This window comes from Littorina saxatilis, linkage group LG2 (assembly GCF_037325665.1).
Source record: "Littorina saxatilis isolate snail1 linkage group LG2, US_GU_Lsax_2.0, whole genome shotgun sequence".
NCBI classification, from domain to species: Eukaryota; Metazoa; Mollusca; class Gastropoda; order Littorinimorpha; family Littorinidae; genus Littorina; species Littorina saxatilis.
This window is the reverse complement of record NC_090246.1, coordinates 63,095,455-63,121,172: the sequence shown is the minus strand read 5'-3', so window position 1 is coordinate 63,121,172 and position 25,718 is coordinate 63,095,455. Positions and strand designations below refer to the sequence as shown.

Genomic DNA, 25,718 nt, shown 5'->3' with positions numbered 1-25,718 from the left:
TCATTACAGCAGTGAAATAAAGTTCAGCTGCTTTGTAATTTTGAATAAATGAGTCGAGGATGAGATTTAAAAAAATAAATTAAAAAAAGGTGGATGATCTTCTGAAATTGTAAGCCATATTAATACATGTGTGTGCATGTTGTATTTTTTAAAACTAAGATCTTTTCAGATCAGATGGGAGGGCTGCTACTCTTGGTATTTTGCTATCACAAGTTATTAGTGAGACTGTTTAACCTTCACCAGATCAAGCTTTGGACTACGCAATCTGGATACAACCCATACTTTCTTAAGATGGTTCAACGTAAAAAGCATGGGTCGTACACAAATCAGGATAAACTTTTTACCGCGACTTTGCAGACTATGTGTCGCACACAACCTGCGCCATAAGAAGAAAAAAAAGAAAAAAAAATAGGTGTGGTTAAGGTAACATAGCCCCCCAAAAATAGGGTAGGAAGGTAGGCAATCACATTTTTTTCTCTTTTTTTTCTAATGTGTACAAATTAAACCTACTTGACAGGGAAATAAGTGTGCGACTCAAGCGCTTTTGCTTTCATTGCGTTTTCTGCACTCGTTTTCTTGTTTTTTGTGTGTGTTTTTTGACAAATGTAATAAAAAGTTATAGGGTCGGCCCCTAAAAATAGGGTAGGTTGGGTTACCATAACCACACTTTTTTTTTTTTAGGCCTAAACACCTTAAAATTCCCTCTAAAATGTTATCCTGACTTTGTAGTTAAAAATAATGTATTTACTTGTAAACGTCACCATTTGAGACCTAGTCAGTAGTAACTAGTATGGTCCTTGCGGATAGATAAAGTCTCAAGCAAAAACTCTGAATAGACACTTTTCTGAGGCTCTGCTTTGTCCACGCCCCAGGAAACTTGATGATGGTTTATTAGTACTTAGCTGAATGAAAGACACTTTGATTACTTACTTTAAATTAATAAGACCAAGTACATGTATTTTTATAAAGCTGTTCTGCAAAGACAACATTTAGATGTCTGCTTCTGTTGCAGCTTACTTACTCCATGACACGGTTTGCAATGTATGAAACAGCAAAGAAACACCTTCAAGCAGATGGAAGCCAGATGCCCTTCTATCAAAAAGTGCTTGTAGCAGGTGTATCAGGTGCCACTGGGGGGCTAGTGGGTACACCTCCAGATATGGTCAATGTCAGGTGAGGTGTTGGGATGTTTCAATTCAGTACAAAGAGTCCAGCATTTCTATATCATATTTTGTCTTGAACAAAAGGACGTTGTCCCATCATTGGCCAATAAGTCACTTTTACATTCTGTCAGTTTGCACAAAATTAACAGTGTAGAATTAAGAATAAAAACATACTGTTTTTGTTACTGAGTCTTGTGTATAATGAAGTGATTATTATGTTGTTATTCCTCATACAATGTATCTGTATCTTTGGTTCACATTTGTGCATGCCTCTTTGTGTGTGTGTCACTGTGTGTGTGTTTTCCAATCATTGTGTTCTCTTATGAATCCTTTTTTTTTTTTTTTTGTAGACTGTGCTCTAAGATTATTTTATCTTTGTAAACAATTGCTATGTCTGAAGCCCTGAATTTGTTGACTTAAAGCTTTACATCTACATAAGAAAAAGGTTAAGACCATGTTGATTGGGTTTTTTGTTTCAGAATGCAAAATGATGTGAAGCTCCCCAAAGAACAGAGGAGAAAGTATGTTTTTTATGTGATCATTTAAATCTGTAGCTTATACTGATTGTAAAGTATTAAATATTTTCTGTACTCTAGAACACAGAGAATAGATGTTGTGAACTGTCTTGATTCATCAGTTTCTTTGGTTTCTTGTAGCCTAACTTCTGAGTGTGGGTATTTTAGTTTTTTTGTTTTTTTAAGGGTATCTGGCTGCAGAAATGTTTTCATGTCTCCCACTTTTCCAAACTGAGTTTAGTGATTCCTTGTTAGAGGTCAGGAGGAGACTGAAATTTCTTTTTGCTTGCATGCAACTCTTCTAAAATGACTTAAGCCATTGGTTTTTGGCTCACGTAAGTGTAGCCTATGCGATGATAAACTTTGTCTGTCTGTGCGTGCATGCGTGCGTGTGTGTGTGATAGAAACTTTAACATTTCCGAGTCTATGGATAAAGCTCGCATAAGAAGATTACGTCTCGGTCAAAAGTGTTTGACGTGTGTGATAGAAACTATTTGAAGACGTCACATTATGACGTAAGAGGGTTAGACGTCACGCAAAGGAATTACTGAAAGTCTCGGTCATTGTTATTGTGAGCGGGCCGAGACTAGTTGGCAGATCCAGGGTCTCGCTTTCTTGCACAGTTTCACCTATGCTTACTGTGTGTGTGTGTGTGTGTGTGTGTGTGTGTATGTGTGACGGAGTGATTGAGTTTGTGTTACTGTTTGTCGATTTCTTACGTGAGCCTTGAAGGCTTCGCCTCTTGTTTTTAGGAGGCGATTGGTTCAAGATACTGTGTATTGTGTTTAAAACAGCTACAAACATGCCCTGGATGGTCTGTACCGTGTGGTGAAAGAAGAAGGGCCTCTCAAGTCATTTAACGGTGCTACCATGGCCAGTTCACGAGCTGTTCTTGTCACGATCGGTCAGGTGAGGCCTCTGTAAATTTTTAGTGCTTCCTGTTTCACAAGTCTGAAGGCTCAATACTTGTTGAACTGTTCAGATTTCTTCTTTCATCTGCGTTCCCGTGAACTGTTCAGATTTGAACCAGTTTACATCTTTGTTTTTCCGAAGAATACAAATGAAAAGAAAGAGATAAGGACCATTTTTTTGAGTGGAAAGAATAATTTTGCTGTTATCAGCATGCTGTGAGTGTGAATTGGGAGGGAGTTTTTCAGCCCGGTCCTTCAGGCATGAATAATATTATTCCTGGTGTTGTAAATGAACACAGTTTTTAGTGTCACGTAAACTCTGAACGAATGTTGAAGGACAGAAGAGCCATAAAATGCAATTTTGGAGTGTTAACTATTAAGCCCGTTAAGGGGGAAGGTCCATTGTTCAATAGAAAAAAGCGGTGAAGGACAAATGCGTTGCATGAAGCAGAAGACTGAAGCACAGACCGTATTTTCCACTATATTTTTCCCCTGTCCATTTTATTTGCCTTACTTGTATTGTTTAAGGGTCTACTCTCATGATAAAAATAATATGTATGCAGTCCAGAGATGCCTGGTTGTGCCTGGTATGTACATGTATTGTGTTTTGTTTTGACAGCTGGCCTGTTATGACCAGATCAAGCTGATGATGTTGAAAACAGGCGTTTTTCAAGACAACATCTTTCTGCATCTGACCTGTAGTACAATGGCTGTGAGTTGTTTTGCATCTGTCAATATCAGTACATCTACTTGATAAACAGTTATGCATTATGAATTTATATTTTCACTCATCCACATTGCATGAAACGCTGTGCATGTAATCAATCCCCTTAAACTGTGACATGATACTTACAAAGAAAACGTATGCAAAACACATGTAGGAAATCAAACTAGTTTTAATCCGGTGGTCTTCTTTATCATATAAAAGTGAATCAGAGAGAAATGACAGGAAACAAATTATTACTGTAGAACACAGAAAGTAAACAAACTGTCACTGTAAACTTATACATCACTAGATTATGTGCATATTAGATGTACTTTGTATAGGTTACAACACGAGTGGTTTTTTATATGGCTTGTATTTCAGTCAAGACCCAGCGGATGAATATCATCGGGAGACACGAGCCTCTGGCGAGTGGCTCTCGATTGATATTCCCGCTGGGTCTTGACTGAAATACAAGCCATATAAAAAACCACGAGTGTTGTAATCTGTATATCCCATTCTACCATCAAACACAAAGTGTAGACTACTAGCGGCACTGTTGCGATCTGTGCAGGGTAAAACTGTTGCCAGCGAGACTTAGCCCTTTTGCAACCTTAAACTAAGTGACCGTCGCTGAAAAAATAAAACGAATGAGTGCATCGATAAGTACGCGGTAACACTACTTTCAGACCGTTTAAAAGCTTTAAGTAAAGGTTCATAAGTTGCAAGAAAGTAATGAAGTCGAATAGAAGTTAATTTAGTTGAAGCGCACAATTCTTTTGTTTTGCGTTTCAGGTCGGCAGAACGGGCGAAACGGGTTTGGGACCCATTTGGCTTACTCGATTCAGAATTGATTCCACGTTGTTTTTCTCGAACGTGTGTTAATAGGCTTATTGACAGAGAAGCAAATCTTAGGGAACAAATATGTAGGTTTAGATTTAACCATTTGCTCCCTATTTGAAATGTATCTACGTGATAAACTGTTTTGCGAGTGTGTTTGCATGGATGAACTTAAACTGGTATGGGTGAGAGGAAAACGCGACCGACACGTCTGTCACCGCCGATTGATTGCATTTTGAAGGAATATGACTGGATTACGGAAAAATATGTGGACTTACTGCAGAGCCAGGCAAAAGAGTAGACTTGCTCGCAAAACACGTGAAACAGCCGATGTTTGATAGCTGAAGGCGCACACCAAAACACACTACCGACAGATTCTCAAAAGTCATCTGCTAACGATGCAAGGGGAGGGTACTCGTGTTTTTGTTTTGGTTCGCTAGCATCTGGTTATCTTGTAAGTTGAATGTTCGTTTTTTTCGACCTGCATTGCTTTCATAATGAAAGAAACTTTTGCTTATTGCATCTCATACATCAGATCAGTTCTGAGATTCATTTTTGCGTGCAACTGATATGGTTTTCTGAGCCGTGCAATACGATTTTAGAACTTCATACAAATGTGTCACATTGTTCGGCGCGAGGTCAAAGGTCGGGAGGAAAGTAGTCCTTTGCCCAAATCGGAATCTGCACTATCATATATTTTTTGGAGTCCATGATGTATTTATTGAGCTATAAAAATACAACATATATACCCATACTGAAGTAACAGAGACAAAGAAGGGAGGTCATGGGATATGCACTGATATCACACACACACACACACACATAAATTACAAATGACAAATCACAAATAACAACATTGTATGTTTTCCATGCATGTTCCCGCTTGTCTTAGGGGAACACTGCACAAACATACACCAAGTCAAAAGTTAGTTTATTACTGGAAAAACATTTAAAAATTGTTAGTCATGTTTCAGGGCACAATAGCAACGTTTCTGACGATGCCACTTGACGTGATGAAAACTCGCATGATGAACGCTCCACCTGGCACGTATGCTGTGAGTACAAATCCAAGAATTTACTTGTGGGTGCTAATTGCCAGGACTGATATTTGCTCTCGTTTGTTTCATTTATCACTAAAAACAAAGAGACTGCCAACTACCTTTCTTGTTTTTTTATTCATTTATCACTGTCAAAAGATGTTTCTGTGTAAGTTGTGCAGTATTTCCTTTGTTTGTTGTTGTTGTTGGTTTTCTTATCTGTAGAAAGTTTGCTCCTTTGTGAAAAAAAATTTTTTTCCAGCCATTAGTAACTTTTTGTAAGCTAAAACAAATGGGAACTTGATTTGTGTGTTGTTGTTTTTTATATGGGATACTTGTGTGATTTTTCCTAGTGTGTGGGTGAATCACTTTGTGTTAAAATTAGTGCTACACTCATTGTCTGCATGAGTGCTTGATGTTTGATTATTTGATAAATGGTTTTCTCGAACTTAATTTGTTTACTCTTGACATGTGCAGACTTTGATGGCATGTGCGGTGGATATAGCAAAGGCTGGACCCATGGGATTCTTCAAGGTATTTGCGCTTGGTTGTAGTGTCTTTTATGTCACAGGCAGCTGCTCTGCTTTGACAGAGTTGTCTCTCTGCCAAAGCGTCACATTTGTAGTGTAACATTTTTGGTACGTCGGTAGACAGCACACCCGTGAGATGTGGAGTAGCCGTTTGTGATTGGGTCTAGCTGCTTTTATCACCCTGTATGATCTTTGCGTTCCTATACAGTTTTTATAGGTCTATTAATTTAGCTCTAAAATGTCTATCTTGTTTGACTGGCTTTGCACCCTTCAGGTGATTCTTGTGCTAGGGCACTCGGTTATATTTGGCGCCGGCAGCAGGATATGGCTCAACTAGGTATGATGAGGAATGGCCTGTTCCCATCCCAACGAATCTGGGAGGGACTTAAAAATCGCCAGGCGGGCCCAAGGTTCGGAACTTTGGGGACAAAGTTTATTCAAACGGGGGTGAGTGTGACAGGGTGACACAGTAGTCCCCCTTGTCACAGACAGCTGCTCTGCGATGGATATAGCAAAGGCTGGACCCATGGGATTCTTCAAGGTATTTGCGCTTGGTTGTAGTGTCTTTTATGTCACAGGCAGCTGCTCTGCTTTGACAGAGTTGTCTCTCTGCCAAAGTGTCAGCTATTTATAATAGCTCGACGGTTTTGTTACGTTGGTAGACAGCAGACCAGTTTCTGGAATATCTTGCCATTTAGTCCTTGAAATTGCTCATGCCCATTTTTTTCGTTTCCAAACAATTTCAAAAATGTAGTTTCTTGTCTTCATTATGACCTGGCTGGTGTATCCTTAGCGGATAATGACGTTGTTAGGTTATTCCACGGAAAAACAGAAATGCCGCGAAAAAAACGGGGTTTGTCATCATCCGCCGCAGCATCGTTTTTGTCCAAAGCAAAACAGGAAACACGTGGTTGACCAGTTATAACAACGATCGCAGCAAATAACTGACTACGATGTGTTTGTTAAGGAGTGTCCTTTTTCTTTCGAAAATCTGCACATCAAAGCCAGGGTTCACTTGATGGCCTGCAGCGATCGCTCAGGACGCATATCAGTTTCCCATGCTGCCGTGACCTTGACCGCAAGCGAAACTCACATGACCTCAGGCAAAACACGTTGTCGGCAATCTGGAATTGCGGCAACAAATCATTTACCCCAATGTGTATATCTTTAAAAGTATTGGGGTCATATCGAGCTGACACTGCATAACATACACATCGGAGTGTTATTAGCTGCGATTGTTCTTTTTACTGGTCGTCCATGTGTTTCCAGTTTGTACAAGGTTAGCTGGGCGCAACTCTTTCACAACGCTTGTAAATCCTGACAGAGTTATTTCCGGAAAACATCTGTTGTGTAATGTGAACTCCTGCAAAATGGGCAACCTTCAGTAGTTTCCAGTTGATTTTTTCTGCTATTGTAGCCATGGGTTTATCTCTAGTGTACTTTCTTGGTGTGTTTCAGGGGTTTATACCAGCCTTTGTTCGCCTGGGGCCTCACACCGTTCTCACATTCGTCTTCTTCGAACAGATACGGCAGATCTTCGGAGATGATCCACCACAAGAGGGTTAAAGGGCTGTACCTTTTTCACAAGAGAAAATGTGATGCATGTATTGCATTTGTAGTAACTCAGTTAATTTGTTCTTGATTATATTTTGATTTCTGGTCACTGATTAGTGGTGGAACACGCAGGAGTTCTATTTTTCAAGCCTGTGTTCTTTTTCTTCAACAACTTTATTTTAATTTGTTTGTGTTTGGTTTTATATTTTTGTGTGCAGAAAAGCTCATTGAAATGATTTGCACACCTTAAAAATTAAAAAACAAAACAATGTCTCAATCGTGGAAAACGCTTGCTTTGGAGACATAAAAAGATCATTCTCAAAACTAAAGAAAAGAGTGACCTGTCTAAAATGGATGACAACAGAAAAAAATGACTTGATATGCTTGGAACTGAAATATACCCCAAGCTGACTTGTTATCTTGGGACACTTCTTTGCGCTCATACTATTGCAAGAAACACTGTTGCCTTGCTGTCTAGTTTCATGACATACATAAAGCTTTAAGTCTTCTTCTTCTTCTGCGTTCGTGGGCTGAAACTCCCACGTACACTCGTGTTTTTTGCACGAGTGGAATTTTACGTGTATGACTTTTTTACCCCGCCATTTAGGCAGCCATACGCCGTTTTCGGAGGAAGCATGCTGGGTATTTTCGTGTTTCTATAACACACCGAACTCTGACATGGATTACAGGATCTTTTTCGTGCGCACTTGATCTTGTGCTTGCGTGTACACACGGGGGTGTTCGGACACCGAGGAGAGTCTGCACACAAAGTTGACTCTGAGAAATAAATCTCTTGCCGAACGTGGGGACGAACTCACGCTGACAGCGGCCAACTGGATACAAATCCAGTGCGCTACCGACTGAGCTACATCCCCGCCCCAAAGCTTTAAGTTATTAGCAAGAAAAATACAGTTTGCATACTTGAAGTATTTTGCTCAGATTTGATTAAAATCTAAGCCCTTTTCTATGGTGTTACGTCAATTCAAATGAACTTACAGTAATGTGTGCATGTTGTTGCTTACATCTGAGGCAAGAGAGCAAAAGGCAGAGTGTGTGAATAAGTGTGTAATTTTAAAACTAAACATTTAAAGTCCAAATACTTCTGTGCATGGTGTGAAATAAGCTGCCTTTGTTAGCAACACATGCCTATTAATAAGTGGCGTACAGCTTTAAATTTTTACTTTGTATGTTGCATCGTCCTTGAATTTGCTTCATGACAGTGTGTGTTATGTGTAAATATGGAGTTGTCTGTGCTTCTGAGCAAAAGATCTTGGTTCAATGTGACAATATGAACCTGAACAGCTTGTGTTTTACATGAATTACTGAAGAGCCTGTTTTGTTAACATAACTTTTAGTTGCATTCCAGTCTTTTTTTTTTTGTACAAAAGGTCACTGACAAGATATCTGTGACATTTAATCGCATCAAAAAGATCATGCCAGGAGAATAATTGTGCCATATATGCATGCATTTTATGTAGAATCTCTCTTCCAGGTCTGTTTATTGCACAGTCACTCTTTTAGTTCCAAAGTTTACTATCAGCTAAGCACTGTCATACCCTGTGTGTGCTTTTAAATCTTTAACCCGAGGTGTGTTTATGGTTGATGTTTGTTGAATTGAGTAAGTGTTCAGAAAACTCATTGCTTGTTCTGATCAGTCAGATATTACTCTCACTAAGCTGTCATCATAGACCTGAATTGCTAGCTTTTATTTTTGTTTTGTTTTGTTATTGTTTATCATAGTGTGACTGTCAGAATTTTATACCAAAATGACCCATGCTTTAGAAGCATTGTATAGTGTTCCACATTTTTATTTTTAATTTTTTTTAATTTTATAGATTGTTGCCCTTTGATGAATTTTGTTTCTAATTGTCTTTTTTTTATTTTTTATTGTAGAACACCAAGATGAAAACACATTCTTGTTTCTTTTTACACCAAGTTTAATTGTGCTTAACCACTGAACATTTTAATTTTTGAGGGAATACAAATGCAGCAAATTGTGAAGCTCACTTCAAAACTGCATTTATTTGTTTTGTTCTTTCTTCCAGTATTTTTATGCATTCTATTTTTCTCTTCCTCACCCTTTTCTTCATTCTTTTCGTTCTTTCTTTGTACAGTATTAGCTTTAGCTGGTTGATCAGTTGATTTTAAACATGTGATCAATAAAGATATGCTTTTTGACTCACATGCGAAGCAAAAGTGAGTCTATGTACTCACCCGAGTCGTCCGTCCGTCCGTCCGTCCGTCCGTCCGGACGTCCGTCCGTCCGGACGTCCGTCCGGAAAACTTTAACGTTGGATATTTCTTGGACACTATTCAGTCTATCAGTACCAAATTTGGCAAGATGGTGTATGATGACAAGGCCCCAAAAAACATACATAGCATCTTGACCTTGCTTCAAGGTCAAGGTCGCAGGGGCCATAAATGTTGCCTAAAAAACAGCTATTTTTCACATTTTTCCCATTTTCTCTGAAGTTTTTAAGATTCAATACCTCACCTATATATGATATATAGGGCAAAGTAAGCCCCATCTTTTGATACCAGTTTGGTTTTCCTTGCTTCAAGGTCAAGGTCACAGGAGCTCTTCAAAGTTGGATTGTATACATATTTTGAAGTGACCTTGACCCTGAACTATGGAAGATAACTGTTTCAAACTTAAAAATTATGTGGGGCACATGTTATGCTTTCATCATGAGACACATTTGGTCACATATGATCAAGGTCAAGGTCACTTTGACCCTTATGAAATGTGACGAAAATAAGGTAGTGAACCACTAAAAGTGACCATATCTCATGGTAGAAAGAGCCAAAAAGCACCATTGTACTTCCTATGTCTTGAATTAACAGCTTTGTGTTGCATGACCTTGGATGACCTTGACCTTGGGTCAAGGTCACATGTATTTTGGTAGGAAAAATGTGTAAAGCATGTGAGTCGTATGGGCTTTGCCCTTCTTGTTATGATGTTCTGTGACCTTTCTGTACATAACTCAGGGAAGACACTAGCCTGAGAAAGCTTCAGCAGGCCTTGTGGTTTGTTACTAGTAAGTGTACTTGTACTGTATTGTCAACCTTTCTTTCTCTAATGCAGAGTGCCCACAAAGTTTTAACACTACAGCAGTTGTTTTTGTGAGCCTCTATCTCCACCCGCATCTAGTTTTCTGAATAAGATGCTTGAAATGTGTGTGCCTATTTCTAGTTATGAGTCCCGTTGTGCCAAGTGCATGAACACAGCCAGCACATTCTCAACTACGTATCGAAATTCTCTGACTTTGTTCAGCACACTTGTGTGTGTGTCTGTTTTCTGTTCCAAGTCTAGAAAAAAAGATTCATAATTGTGCATTGGCAGCAAATATTACTGTGAGCTTAAGGAAGATTTTGATGTTTTCATTCATGTTTATTGGCAGCATGTATGATATTAACATGTCCATTGACATTGTACCAGACTTCAAAACAGTATTCCAAATTTGTTAAGTGTCTCCTTTATAAACAATTGATATTTACATGTAAACAGAATGGTGCACGAGACTGTATCTTTTTATATTTAGTCAAGTTTTGACTAAATATTTTAACATCGAGGGGGAATCGAAACGAGGGTCGTGGTGTATGTGTGTCTGTGCGTGTGTGTGTGTGTGTGTGTGTGTGTGTGTGTAGAGCGATTCAGACTAAACTACTGGACCGATCTTTATGAAATTTGACATGAGAGTTCCTGGGTATGATATCCCCGAACGTTTTTTTCATTTTTTTGATAAATGTCTTTGATGACGTCATATCCGGCTTTTCGTGAAAGTTGAGGCGGCACTGTCACGCCCTCATTTTTCAACCAAATTGGTTGAAATTTTGGTCAAGTAATCTTCGACGAAGCCCGGACTTCGGTATTGCATTTCAGCTTGGTGGCTTAAAAATTAATTAATGACTTTGGTCATTAAAAATCTGAAAATTGTAAAAAAAAATAAAAATTTATAAAACGATCCAAATTTACGTTTATCTTATTCTCCATCATTTGCTGATTCCAAAAACATATAAATATGTTGTATTCGGATTAAAAACAAGCTCTGAAAATTAAATATATAAAAATTATTATCAAAATTAAATTGTCCAAATCAATTTAAAAACACTTTCATCTTATTCCTTGTCGGTTCCTGATTCCAAAAACATATAGATATGATATGTTTGGATTAAAAACACGCTCAGAAAGTTAAAACAAAGAGAGGTACAGAAAAGCGTGCTATCCTTCTTAGCGCAACTACTACCCCGCTCTTCTTGTCAATTTCACTGCCTTTGCCTTGAGCGGTGGACTGACGATGCTACGAGTATACGGTCTTGCTGAAAAATGGCATTGCGTTCAGTTTCATTCTGTGAGTTCGACAGCTACTTGACTAAATATTGTATTTTCGCCTTACGCGACTTGTTTCTTTCTTTTTTTGTTTGCTTTGCTGTCTAACCACATGGGGTCATACACGTAGCTTCAAAAACTTAGCTGACATTAGCTTTGTAGGTATGAAGTGTCCAGTGTCACCACACAATATTTATAATGGCCAAAGGGTTTTTAAAAAACATTAAGTCAGCTTATTTAATGTTGTGAATTTATTCCAATGATAATCCACTGCCGTTTTATTTTCTTTCATTCTATTTTATGTTTGTGCCCCAGGGCATTCTCCAGTCACAAGTGAAAAGTCGAGCTGTTCCTTGTTCGTATTTTCAAACGTTTGATGTCGGCGTATGTGTTGATGCCCGTAAAAAGCATATGTGTATGATTGCTATCATGTGTGCTGAGAAAAAGGCACATGTATTGTAGTGGGTTTACAACCTGTCTTGAAAATGCACATATATGGGAGTTTGCACACACACACACACAATTCAATGAGGACATTGTTGACACAGTTTTCAATGCTTCCACACAACATTTGAAAAACACCACTTGTGACAAACCAATTGTAATCAATGTTTAAAGATTGCAAGAGTAAATGGAGAAATAAGGGTTTTGAAACATTTGTTCATTTCATGCACCTTAGTGTGGGCATAGCAATAGAAAAACAAGGAGTGATTTTCTGTTCATTATAAATGCGTACATGTGTAAATAAAAATAAAATAAAAATGGAAGGTCAAGCATTTTTCTTTACCACCAAGCACTAATTTTGAGACGGAGATCAACATTTTTGTCATGATTGTTCTTTAAACAATAGCATTTGCAATTTGTTTCACACAAAAAAGTGATCAAAATTTTTTAAGGGGATTGATTTGATGAAAATGCTGAAATGAATGGGTTTTTTAAGCAATAAAGGACTTATTTACTTGAAAAATAAATGACCGAATTACTATAACTAATCACCTTCTAAAGTAGTAAATATGTGTGACATTGTCATGACTTTGATTCAAAGTTGATTCAGTAGTGGGTTTGTTTGTAAATGTATAGATGTGTATCGTAATTATTTTACCACTCACATGGTTACTGAACTGATTCTTTGCTGAATTTGGTTTATTCTCATACATTTTATAAACCTGGTTGGTGGCAAAATATTGCATGGGGAAGATAAAAAAATGAATGGACTGTCACCATCCAACCTTTTTAAGTTATTCTATGCATTTAAATGATATGTGCATGGTATGTCGATTTATACCACACTGTAATATATTTATGGTGCAATAAACAGAGGAACGACACTGAACTGTGTTTTTTTTCTTCTGTTTTTGACTCACATGCGAAGCAAAAGTGAGTCTATGTACTCACCCGAGTCGTCCGTCCGTCCGTCCGTCCGGACGTCCGGACGTCCGGACGTCCGGAAAACTTTAACGTTGGATATTTCTTGGACACTATTCAGTCTATCAGTACCAAATTTGGCAAGATGGTGTATGATGACAAGGCCCCAAAAAACATACATAGCATCTTGACCTTGCTTCAAGGTCAAGGTCGCAGGGGCCATAAATGTTGTCTAAAAAACAGCTATTTTTCACATTTTTCCCATTTTCTCTGAAGTTTTTGAGATTGAATACCTCACCTATATATGATATATAGGGCAAAGTAAGCCCCATCTTTTGGTACCAGTTTGGTTTACCTTGCTTCAAGGTCAAGGTCACAGGAGCTCTTCAAAGTTGGATTGTATACATATTTTGAAGTGACCTTGACCCTGAACTATGGAAGATAACTGTTTCAAACTTAACAATTATGTGGTGCACATGTTATGCTTTCATCATGAGACACATTTGGTCACATATGATCAAGGTCAAGGTCACTTTGACCCTTATGAAATGTGACCAAAATAAGGTAGTGAACCACTAAAAGTTACCATATCTCATGGTAGAAAGAGCCAATAAGCACCATTGTACTTCCTATGTCTTGAATTAACAGCTTTGTGTTGCATGACCTTGGATGACCTTGACCTTGGGTCAAGGTCACATGTATTTTGGTAGGAAAAATGTGTAAAGCAGTTCTTAGTGTATGATGTCATTGCTAGGTTTAGGTCATGTCAAGGTCAAGCATGTGAGTCGTATGGGCTTTGCTCTTCTTGTTAAGTGTTTGTAAATATGTTACATGGAAGTCCCAGTGATCTGAATATTCCTTCAGAATACTGTTTTTGGCAATTATATAGATATATATATGCATATTTTGCTCTTTTACATAACATTTGGGCTCTGAAAAAGCATGTATATATAGATCAGAAGTTTTCATGCACATGCACACACACACACACACCACATTTAAGATAAAATCGTTTTAATATCAGATGCCGTAATTTATAAAAGCCTCTGCCGTAATTTATAAAAGCCCGGGTAGCTCAGGTGGTAGAGCACTGGACTTGTGATCGAGAGGTCGCTGGTTCGAATCCAGGCCGGGACGGACACGGGTCAACTTTATGTGCAGACCCAGAGACGGTATCCATCTCCCACCCCCGTGTCACCACAATGGCACGTTAAAGATCTTGGTCATTCTACCATAAGTGCAGATGGCTGATACCACCTAAACACGCAAACATCAAAAAGCCGTGAGGGCGTAAAACTCGAATCGTATAAACCAATTCATGTCCAATATAGGCAATTAAGACCTGACGGACACTAAGCCCCTTAAAATTTACTTACTTTTTTTTTCTTTTTTTTTATAAAAGCCTCTGTGTGGGTGTGTGTGTGTGCATATGGAAACTTTTGATTTTAAGAGGGGTATATATACAAATAAATATGTTGCGCACACACACACACACACACACACACACACACACACACCACATTTGAAATAAAATGGTTTGAATATCAGGTGCCATAACTTATAAACACCTCTGTATGTGTGTGACATATTACATGTATATTTTGGTTTTATTTACATTCTTGTTGAAATTTTGTTTTTATCAGGATTTGGAAACTGACTTGAGGTTGTTTTGGATCAGGCTTTGGACTACAAAGCGTGCATGCACGGACAGATGCACCCACACATGCACACATACGTACACATACGTACACACACACACACACATACGCATGCATAGATGCATGAACACACCCACACATGCACACACATTCATGTAATTGACCATACTTGATTATTTGATATCGCAGAAAAGAAGAGTCATATATGATGATCAGTTTCTCTACAGCCGCATTTGTCAACAAGTGTCACTAATGCTAATCTACAAAAACAACACCTTGCCATCTTGATATTGAGAAATGAACACCTACGTGAAAAAAAGTTTTTTTTTTTATTGTCTCTTTTTACATTTAGTCAAGTTTTGACTAAATGTTTTAACGTAGAGGGGGGAATCGAGACGAGGGTCGTGGTGTATGTGTGTGTGTGTGTCTGTGTGTGTGTGTGTGTGTGTAGAGCGATTCAGAGTAAACTACTGGACCGATCTGTATGAAATTTTACATGAGAGTTCCTGGGTATGATATCCCCAGACGTTTTTTTCTTTTTTAATATAAATGTCTTTGATGACGTCATATCCGGCTTTTTGTAAAAGTTGAGGAGGCACTGTCACACCCTCATTTTTCAATAAAATTGATTGAAATTTTGGCCAAGCAATCTTCGACGAAGGCCGGACTTTGGTATTGCATTTCAGCTTGGAGGCTTACAAATTAATTAATGACTTTGGTCATTAAAAATCTGAACATTGTAAATAAACATTTTTTTTTTCAAAACGATCCAAAATTACGTTCATCCTATTCTTCATCATTTTCTGATTCCAAAAACATATAAATATGTTATATTCGGATTTAAAACAAGTTCTGAAAATTAAAAATATAAAAATTATGATTAAAATAAAATGTCCGCAATCGATTTAAAAACAATTTCTTCTTATTCCTGGTCGGTTTCTCATTCCAAAAACATATAGATATGATATGTTTGGATTAAAAACACGCTCAGAAAGTTAAAACGAAGAGAGGTACAGAAAAGCGTGCTATCCCGCTCAGCGCGACCATTACCGCACTATTCTGGCTTGTCGATTTCACTGCCTTTGCCACGAGCGGTGGACTGACGAAACTACGAGTATGCGGTGTTGGTGAAAAAATGCAGTGCGTTCAGTTTTATTCTGTGAGTTCGACAGCTTGACTAAATGTAGTAATTTCGCCTTACGCGACTTGTTTACTTTTTTGTTTGTCCAGCACCTGAACATCAGTCACCTATCTTTTATCGACTAACGGACTTTCACACGTTTATAGAAAAATAAAGTCTTTTTAAACTTTGCTGGAGATAAGCCTGAAAAAGACACTTTTAGGTAAGTGTGGGAAAAAGGGTGGAGGTTGGTCTGGGACGGGTCGGAGATACTTAATCCATGATTTTTGACATTCTTATTCAGCTGATTTCTCATTTGGGTCACTTGTTTACTTTAGTTTTCGGAGTGGCTCGATAACCGACGAGTCGGTTACGGAGCCCCCACTCTCGAAAAAAGAACAGAAATAAAGAACCTTACGTTGTCCACATTCTGGTGTAACAGTTACTTCTTGTTTGCTTAAGTGTCCAAAATAAGGTTGTCCAGTGTACTCTGCAGTCTCTGCCTTGTCGAGAGTGCCGGGTTCTCGAGCCCGGGTGCTCTATAACCGACTCACCGGTTCTCGAGCATGGAGGCTCCGCAACCGACTCGTCGGTTATCCAGCCACGGCCTGTTTTGTTGGAGTTACGTCCCCTGCTAATTGTGCAATGTTTACATCATGGCGGGGAAGCCAAAATTCCGTGTTCCAACTCTTGGAGAGATGGAAAAAGCTGAGGCGGATGAGTCATTAGTAAGAGTTTTCTCTGCTGTAGGTTTAGCTGATGCTTAGCGGTTTACGAAGGTTTTTCTTGAGTACATAATTATTTGGAAGTTGGAAGCTAGTAATGATTATACGTCAACTGGATTTTAGCACTGGTACTTGGTGCAACTGCAAGAGTAGGAAATAATCATGTATACAGAAAAGCAAAGAGATAAGCTTTAGTTCCAGTTCTTTCCACGGTTTTAACTCTTTTGATACAAATCATCACAGCTGCACATTTTGTTCCAATTGCAGGTGACAGCCAGGCCAATCTTTAAACGAGTCACGGCATCAAAACCAACGGATGGCTCTGCCAGTGTGAAGGATACTCAGCCAGCACAGCAGCAGAGCCCTCCAAAGCGTATAATCTCAAAAAAAGCACTGTTGTCAAGGCAACCCCTCTCCGGCCAGCGAAGCTCTGGCAGTGGGAGAAAGAAGGACACACTTAAGACAAGTATCCAAAGCTCAACAGACAAAGCAGAGACCCCAGGGACCAGCAAAGCAGCAAGTTCACCAGCAGACTTTTTAGGACATCAGCGTGTTTCCCGTGTGACCATTGACAATGTCAGCAGTGCAAAACCCAAAACTTCTTTCACAACAGGTGCTTTATTTACTCTTTGCGGTTTTTATGCAGTGTAAAAAAACTGTATGTAAAGTACTATGTGTGAATGTACATATGCTGTATCATTGCGTAGGCTACATATGCTGTACTTTAGTTTCAATGAAAACAAGAACATAAACTAAAGAGAATGTAATTTGGATGCAGTTTATGTAGCAGGGAACAATTTGGGAACAGGGACAAAGAAGGTTTTCATTCTGGCTTCTTTCTGTTTGAAACTTGTACAAGCAGACATTAAGTGAAGAGGTCTTTGTTTCTCTCTGTGCGGAACCATATAGACACAAATAAACAAGCAAGCATTTAGTGTGTCACATCATGTTGTGATGATAGTAATGAAAATTATGGAAATGATGAAGAAGGTGATACTGAACAGTGAATGTATAAATTTCCATAAAATATTTTATCCATCTCAATTTGTGGCTTGGTGCATTCGTTTGATTCTGAAGAATCGCCCCTCTTTGTTTCTTTATCCTGCAGACAGTTTCTCCTCCACAAAGGCAGTCACCAACACATGGACAGGCAGCACGCTGGGGTCAGACAGTCGCAATGCGGGGTCAGTACAGAGGATGGCTCAGCAGCCAATTGTCAGCATCTCTGCTGGACCAATGCAACAAGGAGCAGGTACCACCATCACAGTGCCGCAACAGAAACATGCTGCTGAACATGGGGCTGGCAACACAGAAGAGACAGCTAATCCAGATGCTGTTCGTGCCGAGTAAGAGTTGATGACAAGTCAGAAACAGAGATGAGAGTCCTGTAGTGTTAGAGAAGATGCTTTACTTTGACTAATGAAGGCTTCAAAACAGGATATGATTATAAAACACTCTGTGTGTGTGGGGGGGGGGGGGGGGGGGAGTGTATGAGTGAGCGTGTGTTAGTGGGTGCTGACCTTCTATGCTTTGATTGAAGACTGCAATTGATTGATTGATTAAGATTATTGCCTTACATTCAGTAATTGTTGTCTGTCTGTTCCTATTTTGTATTCATCACTAACTTGAAGCTGAGAAAGGTGATTAGCTGTGTCTTTTTGTGAAGATTCCACCAGTAAGATATATACCTAATATTTTTTCAGTGTCCTTCCAACATTGGCAAAACTGGGGAAAACAAATTCTTTGGTAGTCAGCTCCAGACAGGTTTGTTCTTTGCTCTGTGTGTTTGTGTGTGTGTGTGTGTGTGTAAAACCAAAAACAAAAATCTTAGAAGCAGCAACATGGCTGAGATTTATGCATATAAAATGCTCTTGCACATATTCGGGATGAGCAGCACACAAGATAATTATGACTAATGGTATATAATATTGCCTAATGGCCACAGAAAAGTTCTTCACTTGATTTTTGTGCTGAACCAGCCACTTTATCTTCATTTTCTTTGACATTCCTCATCAGCAACTGTTTACTCTAGAGTCCAGGGGTGGGTTGCATGAGAGAACTCAAATTCCAAGCTCAAACGGTTCGACTTTACTCTAAAGCTTGCTCTGTTAAGAATCCGCAAAGCACGAAACGAACTCAGGGTGCATGAGCCGTCTTAAGGGCCGACTCAACAGAGAAAGAGGGCAAGTCGACGTTGTCGACCTACTTAGAGCGTTAGTGGAAGATTCCATGACGTCACGGAAAATGTGGTCAGCAACAGCCAATGCAAACTGCAGTCTAGTAGGTTCGCGGGAAAAGGGCGCATCAGAAACTGTCTGTTACACAATAATGTACTCTGCGGCATCTGGGCGCATTCAAGCATGCACAGGAAGCGCGCGCTCATACCAACACAGGAGATGCCGTGTGCAGTACAAAGTAGAGCGTTCGGCGTAATAGTACTATTTTGTGCATTGTGCATGTTGGATCGAGTAGAAGAACAATAAAGATTGTCTTCTTGATCTTGAATTGCTCTCTAGTGAAAAGGTAAACATCGACCAAAAATTAAAAAAGTAAATACAAAAAGAAGATAAAAATACAGTAATTACAAAAAAACACGAATTATATCAAAATAAAAAATGAAGTAAAAACAAAATAGAAGGAAAAGAAACCAAAGTCATATAATGTGAGATTAAAAAATAAATAATAAATAAATAAATAAGATTAAATAAATAAAATTTTAAAAATCAAATAATAAAACACTTATAACTATTAGAGACAGCATTAGGTAACAAAAGATGATTTCTAACAAATAAAAAAAAAAGACAACAAAATATAAATATATTAATGATTGAATAAATCAATAGATAAATACATATTTCAAAAAATAAAAAATGATTTCACCCTAAAGAAAACAAAAACAAAAACCTTTTGATTGCCGGGCACAGATGAAGTAAACAAGAAAGTTGTCTAACTCCGTCGCGTTGGTGCGACCTATTATAGCACCAAATGATAAAAGGTTTTAAAAAATCATCTTGCAAGCGGCAACTGGCTGGTTAAGTCTGTTATCTCTGCCAAGCTCAGCGTTAAGCCTGGGGGGGAGCAGGCTCAAAGTTAAGCAAGAAACGCTGTGCTCAACGAACGTAAGACCGCTCATGCACCCCGGTTTCCGCGCTTTCGGCGTAAAGTCAACCATCTCAACTTTCAGCACATTTCCGCCCAGCTTAAGTCGTCTCATGCAACCCACCCCTGAAGATGCAATGGAACCCCCTTTTTATTACCTACAAAAATCTGAAAAAATAAGGTCTTAAAAAGGAAGGAGTAGTAAACTAGAGGCTATGAAAAAGAAAGGCAAGGTCTTAGAAGGGGTGAAGTCTTAAATTGGGGGTCTTAAGAGGTGGGTTCCACTGTATGCCTGAATTTACAATGTGACTCTTTTTGTTTGCAGAGAGGCAATCCTCTTCTCAACTTTGTGCGTAATGTGCCTTGGGAATTTGGCAACATTGTACCTGATTATGTCATGGGACAAAGCAATTGTGCTCTGTTTCTAAGGTGATTAAGTAATCATTGTATGTGGTAAATTTGATATTTGTCAATTTTCTTGTTGTATTGATTGTCTTTGGATGACTTCAAGTGTGAAAGCTGCACTCTGTGTTAGGATAATTTGAGCTGAACCTTTTGAGTAATTGAGAATATATATATATCTTTATCAAAAGTGTTATGTCAGTACAGTGATAACTGTCAAATACGGTCACTGGACTTAGCGGACACTGGCAGAATACGGACAGTCAGTCTCGGCACGGACTGCTTTACACTGTAAAACACCTGTACGTTACGGCCACCTCGGCATTACGGACGCGGACACGTATTTTGGGTCCATAATAAGTCATATACCTGCTAAATACGGACATCCACAGCAAGCTGGGAAGTTCGATCGACGAAGAAGACGATAAATCGATCAGTTGATATTATTTTCGGTATCTGAGCAGCTCTCGCGAGACACGCTCTTTGTTATGCTTTGAACATTGCGAGAACTTCGAACCTTGGCTTGTACAGCTCGCACGAGATCGCTGTACCGCATGCTTTGCTATGCTCTGAAGTTTGCGAGGGATTATGAGAGCTTCGAATACCGTTAGGGTCTATTCTGGTGAGTGTTTTAAGTCGACGCATTTGATTGGCTGCTAGAGTTCCAAGGCAGCCAATCCAACGCGTGGAACGTGTTCGGCGGAACGGAAGTGAAAGTGTATGAGTGAATGTATCTTCTCTTCGAAAGAGTGATTCGTGTTTAACAAGATGGCAGCAAGAAATTCAAATTCAAGAAAAGGAAGAAATGCGCTGACTTTGGAACAAAGCATAAATGTTGTCAAACAACTGGAAAGTGGGAAATCATGCCGAACGATTGCACAAGAGCTTGGGTGTGGGAGAACGCAGATTTCGAAAATCAGCGTCGATCGGGAAAAAATAATGAAGTTGTGGGAATCGGGAGACGGACGTGCTGACCAGAAATGGGTTTCGAAGAAGACAACCGATTCAAAAGCTGATGAGTGCAGAATGAAGTGAATGTGAATGTGTTGTATGAATGAGATCCAGTAACTTTTTAACAATTTAAATTTATACAGTTGATATGATAAAAAGCTTTTAAACTTGTTTTACAACAGTCAATATTAAATGTTTTTCTATTTAATCTAAACAGCTTCTGCTTCTATATATATATATACGACTTGTGTCTGTGTGTGTGTCTGTGTGTTTGTGTATCTGTGTATTTGTGTGTTTGTGTATTTGTGTATTCGCCATGCACGGCCAAAGTTCTTGATGGATCTGCTTCAAATTTGGTGGGCATATTCAGGTAGACCCGGGACACGACACAACCTGGTCGATATTTCAACACGTGCTCTCAGCGCGCAGCGCGGAACCGATTTTGGTTCCACCTCAGCTATTTTGGTTCCACCTCAGCTACCCGGGCCCCCATACCGACACACCAAAGCCAAAGTTCTCGGTGGATCTTTTTCAAATTTGGACACCGTATTCAGCTACACCCCGGACACAATATCATCGATGAGATATTTCAACACGTGCTCTCAGCGCGCAGCGCTGAATCGATTTTGGTTTTTGTGTTCATTTCACCATTATAAGTAACTCTTCCTTATCTTCTCATATTCTCCAGGTTTTCAGCGTTTACCTCCCTTCCTTCGTATGGTGCACTTTTGTGTGAGTGGAGCGTCTTCGGATATTCCCGGCGTTCTGTTACTGTTACTATTTTTAGAAGGTCAACGCAGTGTCCAGAACGTAAATTGGACCCGTAAATTATCCTCACTGTAAAAGTGCAAAGGTCGAATCAATTTATAGCCACGCGAAAAATACACTGTCATCTATCTCTCTATAGATACGGCTTCTCTGTGGGTTTTTTTATGTGTGTGTGTGTGTGTGTGTGTCTCTATGTGAGCAACACCTGTGCATTGTTCAGTTCTGTTTGTGATGTGGTCTGGCGGCTTTTGTGTAATTTTATGTACTGGCCTTCCTTTGAGAAGCCATAACTTGCTCAGTCCTGTTTGAGTGGAGTTCGCCTCCAAAGGTGATTAACACGGTTACATTCGTCGACAAGGATGGGACTCGATATGGTCAGGAATGGCATTATGGCCACTGAATCATTTTCGTGCTGTTCCCATTCCACGAATCTGGGAGGGACCTAAGCTTGGCGGGTCCATTGTTCGGACGGCTCTAAGTACTTCTTCCCGGCGAAGCCGGCTACCCGGCGAAGCGGGTATTCATTCTAGTTTCTTATAAATGTACATGTACATGTGCAGTACTCTCTCTCTCTCTCTCTCTCAACTTGACTTTGTCGCGTTTACTTGCACCTGTCTAATAAGGACACCTGCAGAATAAGGACACTTTTGTCTGGTCCCAAGGGTGTCCTTATTTGACAGGTTTTACTGTAGTAGTTTTATTTTCAACCTTATAGCATTTCAACTATCAAAAGTTTTATGTCAGTAGTAGTTTTATTTTCAGCCTTATAGCATTTCAACGGCAGACACTATTGAATATCGCACATTTAATGTTCTCACAATTGTTGTCGTCATAAAGAAAGAAAATCGAATAGCTCTGAGGCTTTTTTTGGTTTGTAGTATGGGGGATCAAAGGAAGTAAAACATCAGGGTAGCTCTGCACTTGCCTCAGTATTAAACTTATCACTATCTGTTCTTCTGCAGTTTACGCTACCATCAACTAAACCCAGAGTATATTCATGACCGATTGAAGCTACTAGGCCGCAGTTTTGACCTACGAGTCCTGCTGGTGCAAGTTGACATTGTAAGTATGCTTTAGAGACACACAGAGAATTGTGCACACATGCTTTTGAGTGTGATTGTGTGTGTGTGTACACTTTTTAACACTTATGGTGGTTTTTTTGTATGAAGACATCGCATTGCCTGTATTTTACTTGTTGCAGTCAGATAATCTGCACTGGATATGAATTCTTCATTTTGTATTACTTTATTACCAGAAAGATCCACACCACCTGCTGAAAGACCTGGCCAAAATCTGCATTCTGGCAGACTGCACCCTCATGCTTGCATTCAGGTAGATAAATGCATGAATCAAGACATTCTTCTGTTATAACTATTCCTGAATGTGATCTTTCTTTAGGGACTCCGCAACTTGCGTAAGGTGACTCAAGCAACTGCAGTTTTTTTGGTTTTTTTACAAATAGCGTTGTAGCTTTTGGTTTGACTTATTGGGGTTTTTTTGGTTACAAATGCATTGTTTAAGTTTTAGTTAAATGTAAGTTGATGTGGGTTTTGATACTGAGAAGCAATAGTAGAATGGCAAGGATTGTAGTAACAGTGAATTTTTATGTGATGGTGGTAGCAATGGAATGGTTCACTTAATGATGACAATGATGAAGACAACAGCGATAATCCTGATGATGATGAAATTTGTACTGCTGTGTTTCAGTGCTGAGGAGGCAGGGAGATACCTTGAGACGTACAAGGTGTATGAAAACAAAGCAGCAGAAGCCATCATGGAGCGTACCGACAGCAGTTTTGGAGTTCAGGTCAGTGTTTGTGTCCACTGCAGTTTGGATACTCGTGAAACTGATATCTATGAGTTTGTGATAATGTGGGGGAGAGTTTGACAATATTCATAAGAAGAGGACAAGCACGTAGTCTAGTGGTTTGTACGTAGGCCTTCCTTTCAAATCCTGGCCAGGCCTGGTGGGTTAAGGGTGGAGACTTTTTCCAATCTCCCAGGTCAACTTATGTGCTGACCAGCTAGTGTGTTATCCCCCTTGGTGTGTACATGGAAGCACAAGTAAGTACGAAAAATATCCTGTAATCCATGTCAGAGTTCGGTGGGTTATAGAAATGTGAAAACTCTCAGCATGCATCCTCGGAATCGGAGTATGACTGCCTAAATGGGGGTGAAAAAACGGCCGTACACGTGCCTACAAGTATAGGTGGGAGTCACAGCCTACGTATGCAGAAGTAAAAGAAAAGAGATGGCAGGGACAGGATTGTATAATTGGATTGACTTTGACATTTTTAAAGCATAATTCAGGAGTTGCACTCATTGGACAATTTTGTATAAAATGTCCTTTTCGCCATGTTGCTCTGTCACCTTGTCTGAACAACCACTTCTGGCTCACTGGTGGCAATAATTGTTCTTTCAATGTTCATTCAATGCTGGTTTTGCGAATGTTTTTTAAGTGTGTAGGTAAAAAAATTAAAAAAAGACAATTTCTAACTTTGCACTTTCTTCAACAGCTGAGTGACTGCCTCAACAGGGTAAAATCTGTGAACAAAACTGACTGCTCAACACTGCTTGCTACATTTGGAGTAAGTTTTGAGTGTTTTTTTAAAAAATTTGTGTGTGTGCGAATATGAACCCTTTGTTTAGGCACTTTAGATTTCATTTAGCATCATCTGTGGCAGCTTGTGTGTGTATGTAAGAGAGATAGAAAGACAGAGACTTTGTTTGGTGTCAAGTGCTAACTCATAGATCTAGAAACCAGCGATAATCATGTTTAGCCAAATATTTTCTCATTACACCTTATAAATTTAAAGATGATTTAGTTTTTGATCCTTGTCTACCTTTTTTTCTCAGTGCATATGAACATAATAATCTTTTTTCCCTGATGTGGTTTTGGTTAATCATAACAAAAATACCTTAGTGGACATGTACCCGAATGGTTGCTGTTCTTCTCATGCACAAATCTAGGATACAAACATTTTTTTCTCACTTATTGTGCAGAGTTTACAGGGCATAATGAAAGCCAGCACAGAGGACCTGTCTCTATGTCCAGGTTTTGGGCCTCAAAAGGTGTGTGTCAGCTTTCTTGCAAATGCAGTTGTTTGCTCCGTCTGTATGTGGGTCTTTAATAACCAATACATGCCAACATAGTAACAACCCACTTTATTGTGTTCCACTACATCGATAGCTTTATTGCAACACAATGCTTGGATCCCCCCAAAGACAGGATCAAAGTTTGCTACACTTCTCAATTCAGTTGATTCTTAAATTTCTTTGTCATTTACTGTTACAAAACTCACCTTCAGATTTCTTTATTGACATGATTCAGCAGAGAATGTATTGATTGGTACCAGTGCACAGATTTATTTATCAATCCATCTTATTATCCATTAGGCCAACAACAAAAAATTGTCTGTTTAGGGTAACATGACCAAAAAAAGTAGGGTCGGTAGGTAGGTAGGGTTTTTTTTTTGTGTGTGTTTTTTTGTGTGAATGCTATGTTGGCTGAACATTCACTTCTTATATTTGATGAATACATGTTTCAAAACTAACGTATAAATAAAACAGAGAGAAAGGGAGAGAAAGAAACGCCAAATGTCTCTTTTTAGCATTTTTACCTCTTTTTTTTTCTTTTTTTTTTTTTTAAATAAAAAAAAAGTTTTTGGGTCGGCGCCAAATCGATAGGGTCAGTCGGGTTACCCTAAACAGACAATTTTTTTGGGGGGGCCTTAAATAAGTCTTATGTTCACTCGAATCTCGTAATCTTGTCTAACGACTGCTGTACCTCAAGATAATGTTGTTTTGTTTCAGGCCAAGAGGCTTCATGATGTATTTCGGGAACCTTTTTTGGTATCTAAAAAGCAGCGCGGAGATGCAGGAAAATAAATTTGTGAACTGATAACTTTCATTGTTCTAATTTTCAAAAGACGTCACATCACATTTGTGTAACGGTGGTTGGTTGGTTGGATTATACAGAATCCCAATTTACAAGCATCAAAATTCTGTGTGTGTGTGTTGAGAACGATTGGAGTCCTTAATTCTTCT

The 25,718-nt window shown here is 39.0% G+C and overlaps 2 protein-coding genes across 2 annotated transcripts in view; both read left to right on the top strand.

Annotated features, from left to right (window-relative positions):
* LOC138959510 (mitochondrial dicarboxylate carrier-like) overlaps nucleotides 1-12,911 on the top strand; it is an 18,207-nt gene extending 5,296 nt beyond the window's left edge. Inside the window, exons 3-9 of the mRNA XM_070331033.1 lie at nucleotides 1,013-1,173; nucleotides 1,643-1,684; nucleotides 2,473-2,587; nucleotides 3,209-3,301; nucleotides 5,107-5,187; nucleotides 5,647-5,703; nucleotides 7,158-12,911. Of these exons, the coding sequence (XP_070187134.1) occupies nucleotides 1,013-1,173; nucleotides 1,643-1,684; nucleotides 2,473-2,587; nucleotides 3,209-3,301; nucleotides 5,107-5,187; nucleotides 5,647-5,703; nucleotides 7,158-7,265 (657 nt within the window). The 3' untranslated portion in view covers nucleotides 7,266-12,911. The remainder of the gene's footprint in view (nucleotides 1-1,012; nucleotides 1,174-1,642; nucleotides 1,685-2,472; nucleotides 2,588-3,208; nucleotides 3,302-5,106; nucleotides 5,188-5,646; nucleotides 5,704-7,157) is intronic.
* A 3,386-nt stretch (nucleotides 12,912-16,297) lies between these two features.
* On the top strand, nucleotides 16,298-25,575 carry LOC138959489 (DNA excision repair protein ERCC-1-like). Its single transcript, XM_070331006.1, has 11 exons — nucleotides 16,298-16,454; nucleotides 16,719-17,064; nucleotides 17,560-17,797; nucleotides 18,155-18,215; nucleotides 19,876-19,979; nucleotides 22,634-22,733; nucleotides 22,927-23,003; nucleotides 23,379-23,478; nucleotides 24,188-24,259; nucleotides 24,675-24,743; nucleotides 25,485-25,575. Exons 1-11 carry the CDS (start codon nucleotides 16,383-16,385, stop codon nucleotides 25,557-25,559), a joined length of 1,314 nt encoding a protein of 437 aa, XP_070187107.1. The 5' UTR covers nucleotides 16,298-16,382; the 3' UTR covers nucleotides 25,560-25,575.
* The last annotated feature ends 143 nt before the right edge of the window (nucleotides 25,576-25,718 follow it).

Coding starts and splice junctions, on each gene's coding strand:
- LOC138959489 (XM_070331006.1), top strand. CDS start 16,383: ATGGCGGGGAAGCCAAAATTCCGTGTTCCAACTCTTGGAGAGATGGAA. Junction 17,065..17,559: donor CAAAACTTCTTTCACAACAG/GTGCTTTATTTA, acceptor TTTATCCTGCAG/ACAGTTTCTCCTCCACAAAG. Junction 17,798..18,154: donor CCAGATGCTGTTCGTGCCGA/GTAAGAGTTGAT, acceptor ATATTTTTTCAG/TGTCCTTCCAACATTGGCAA.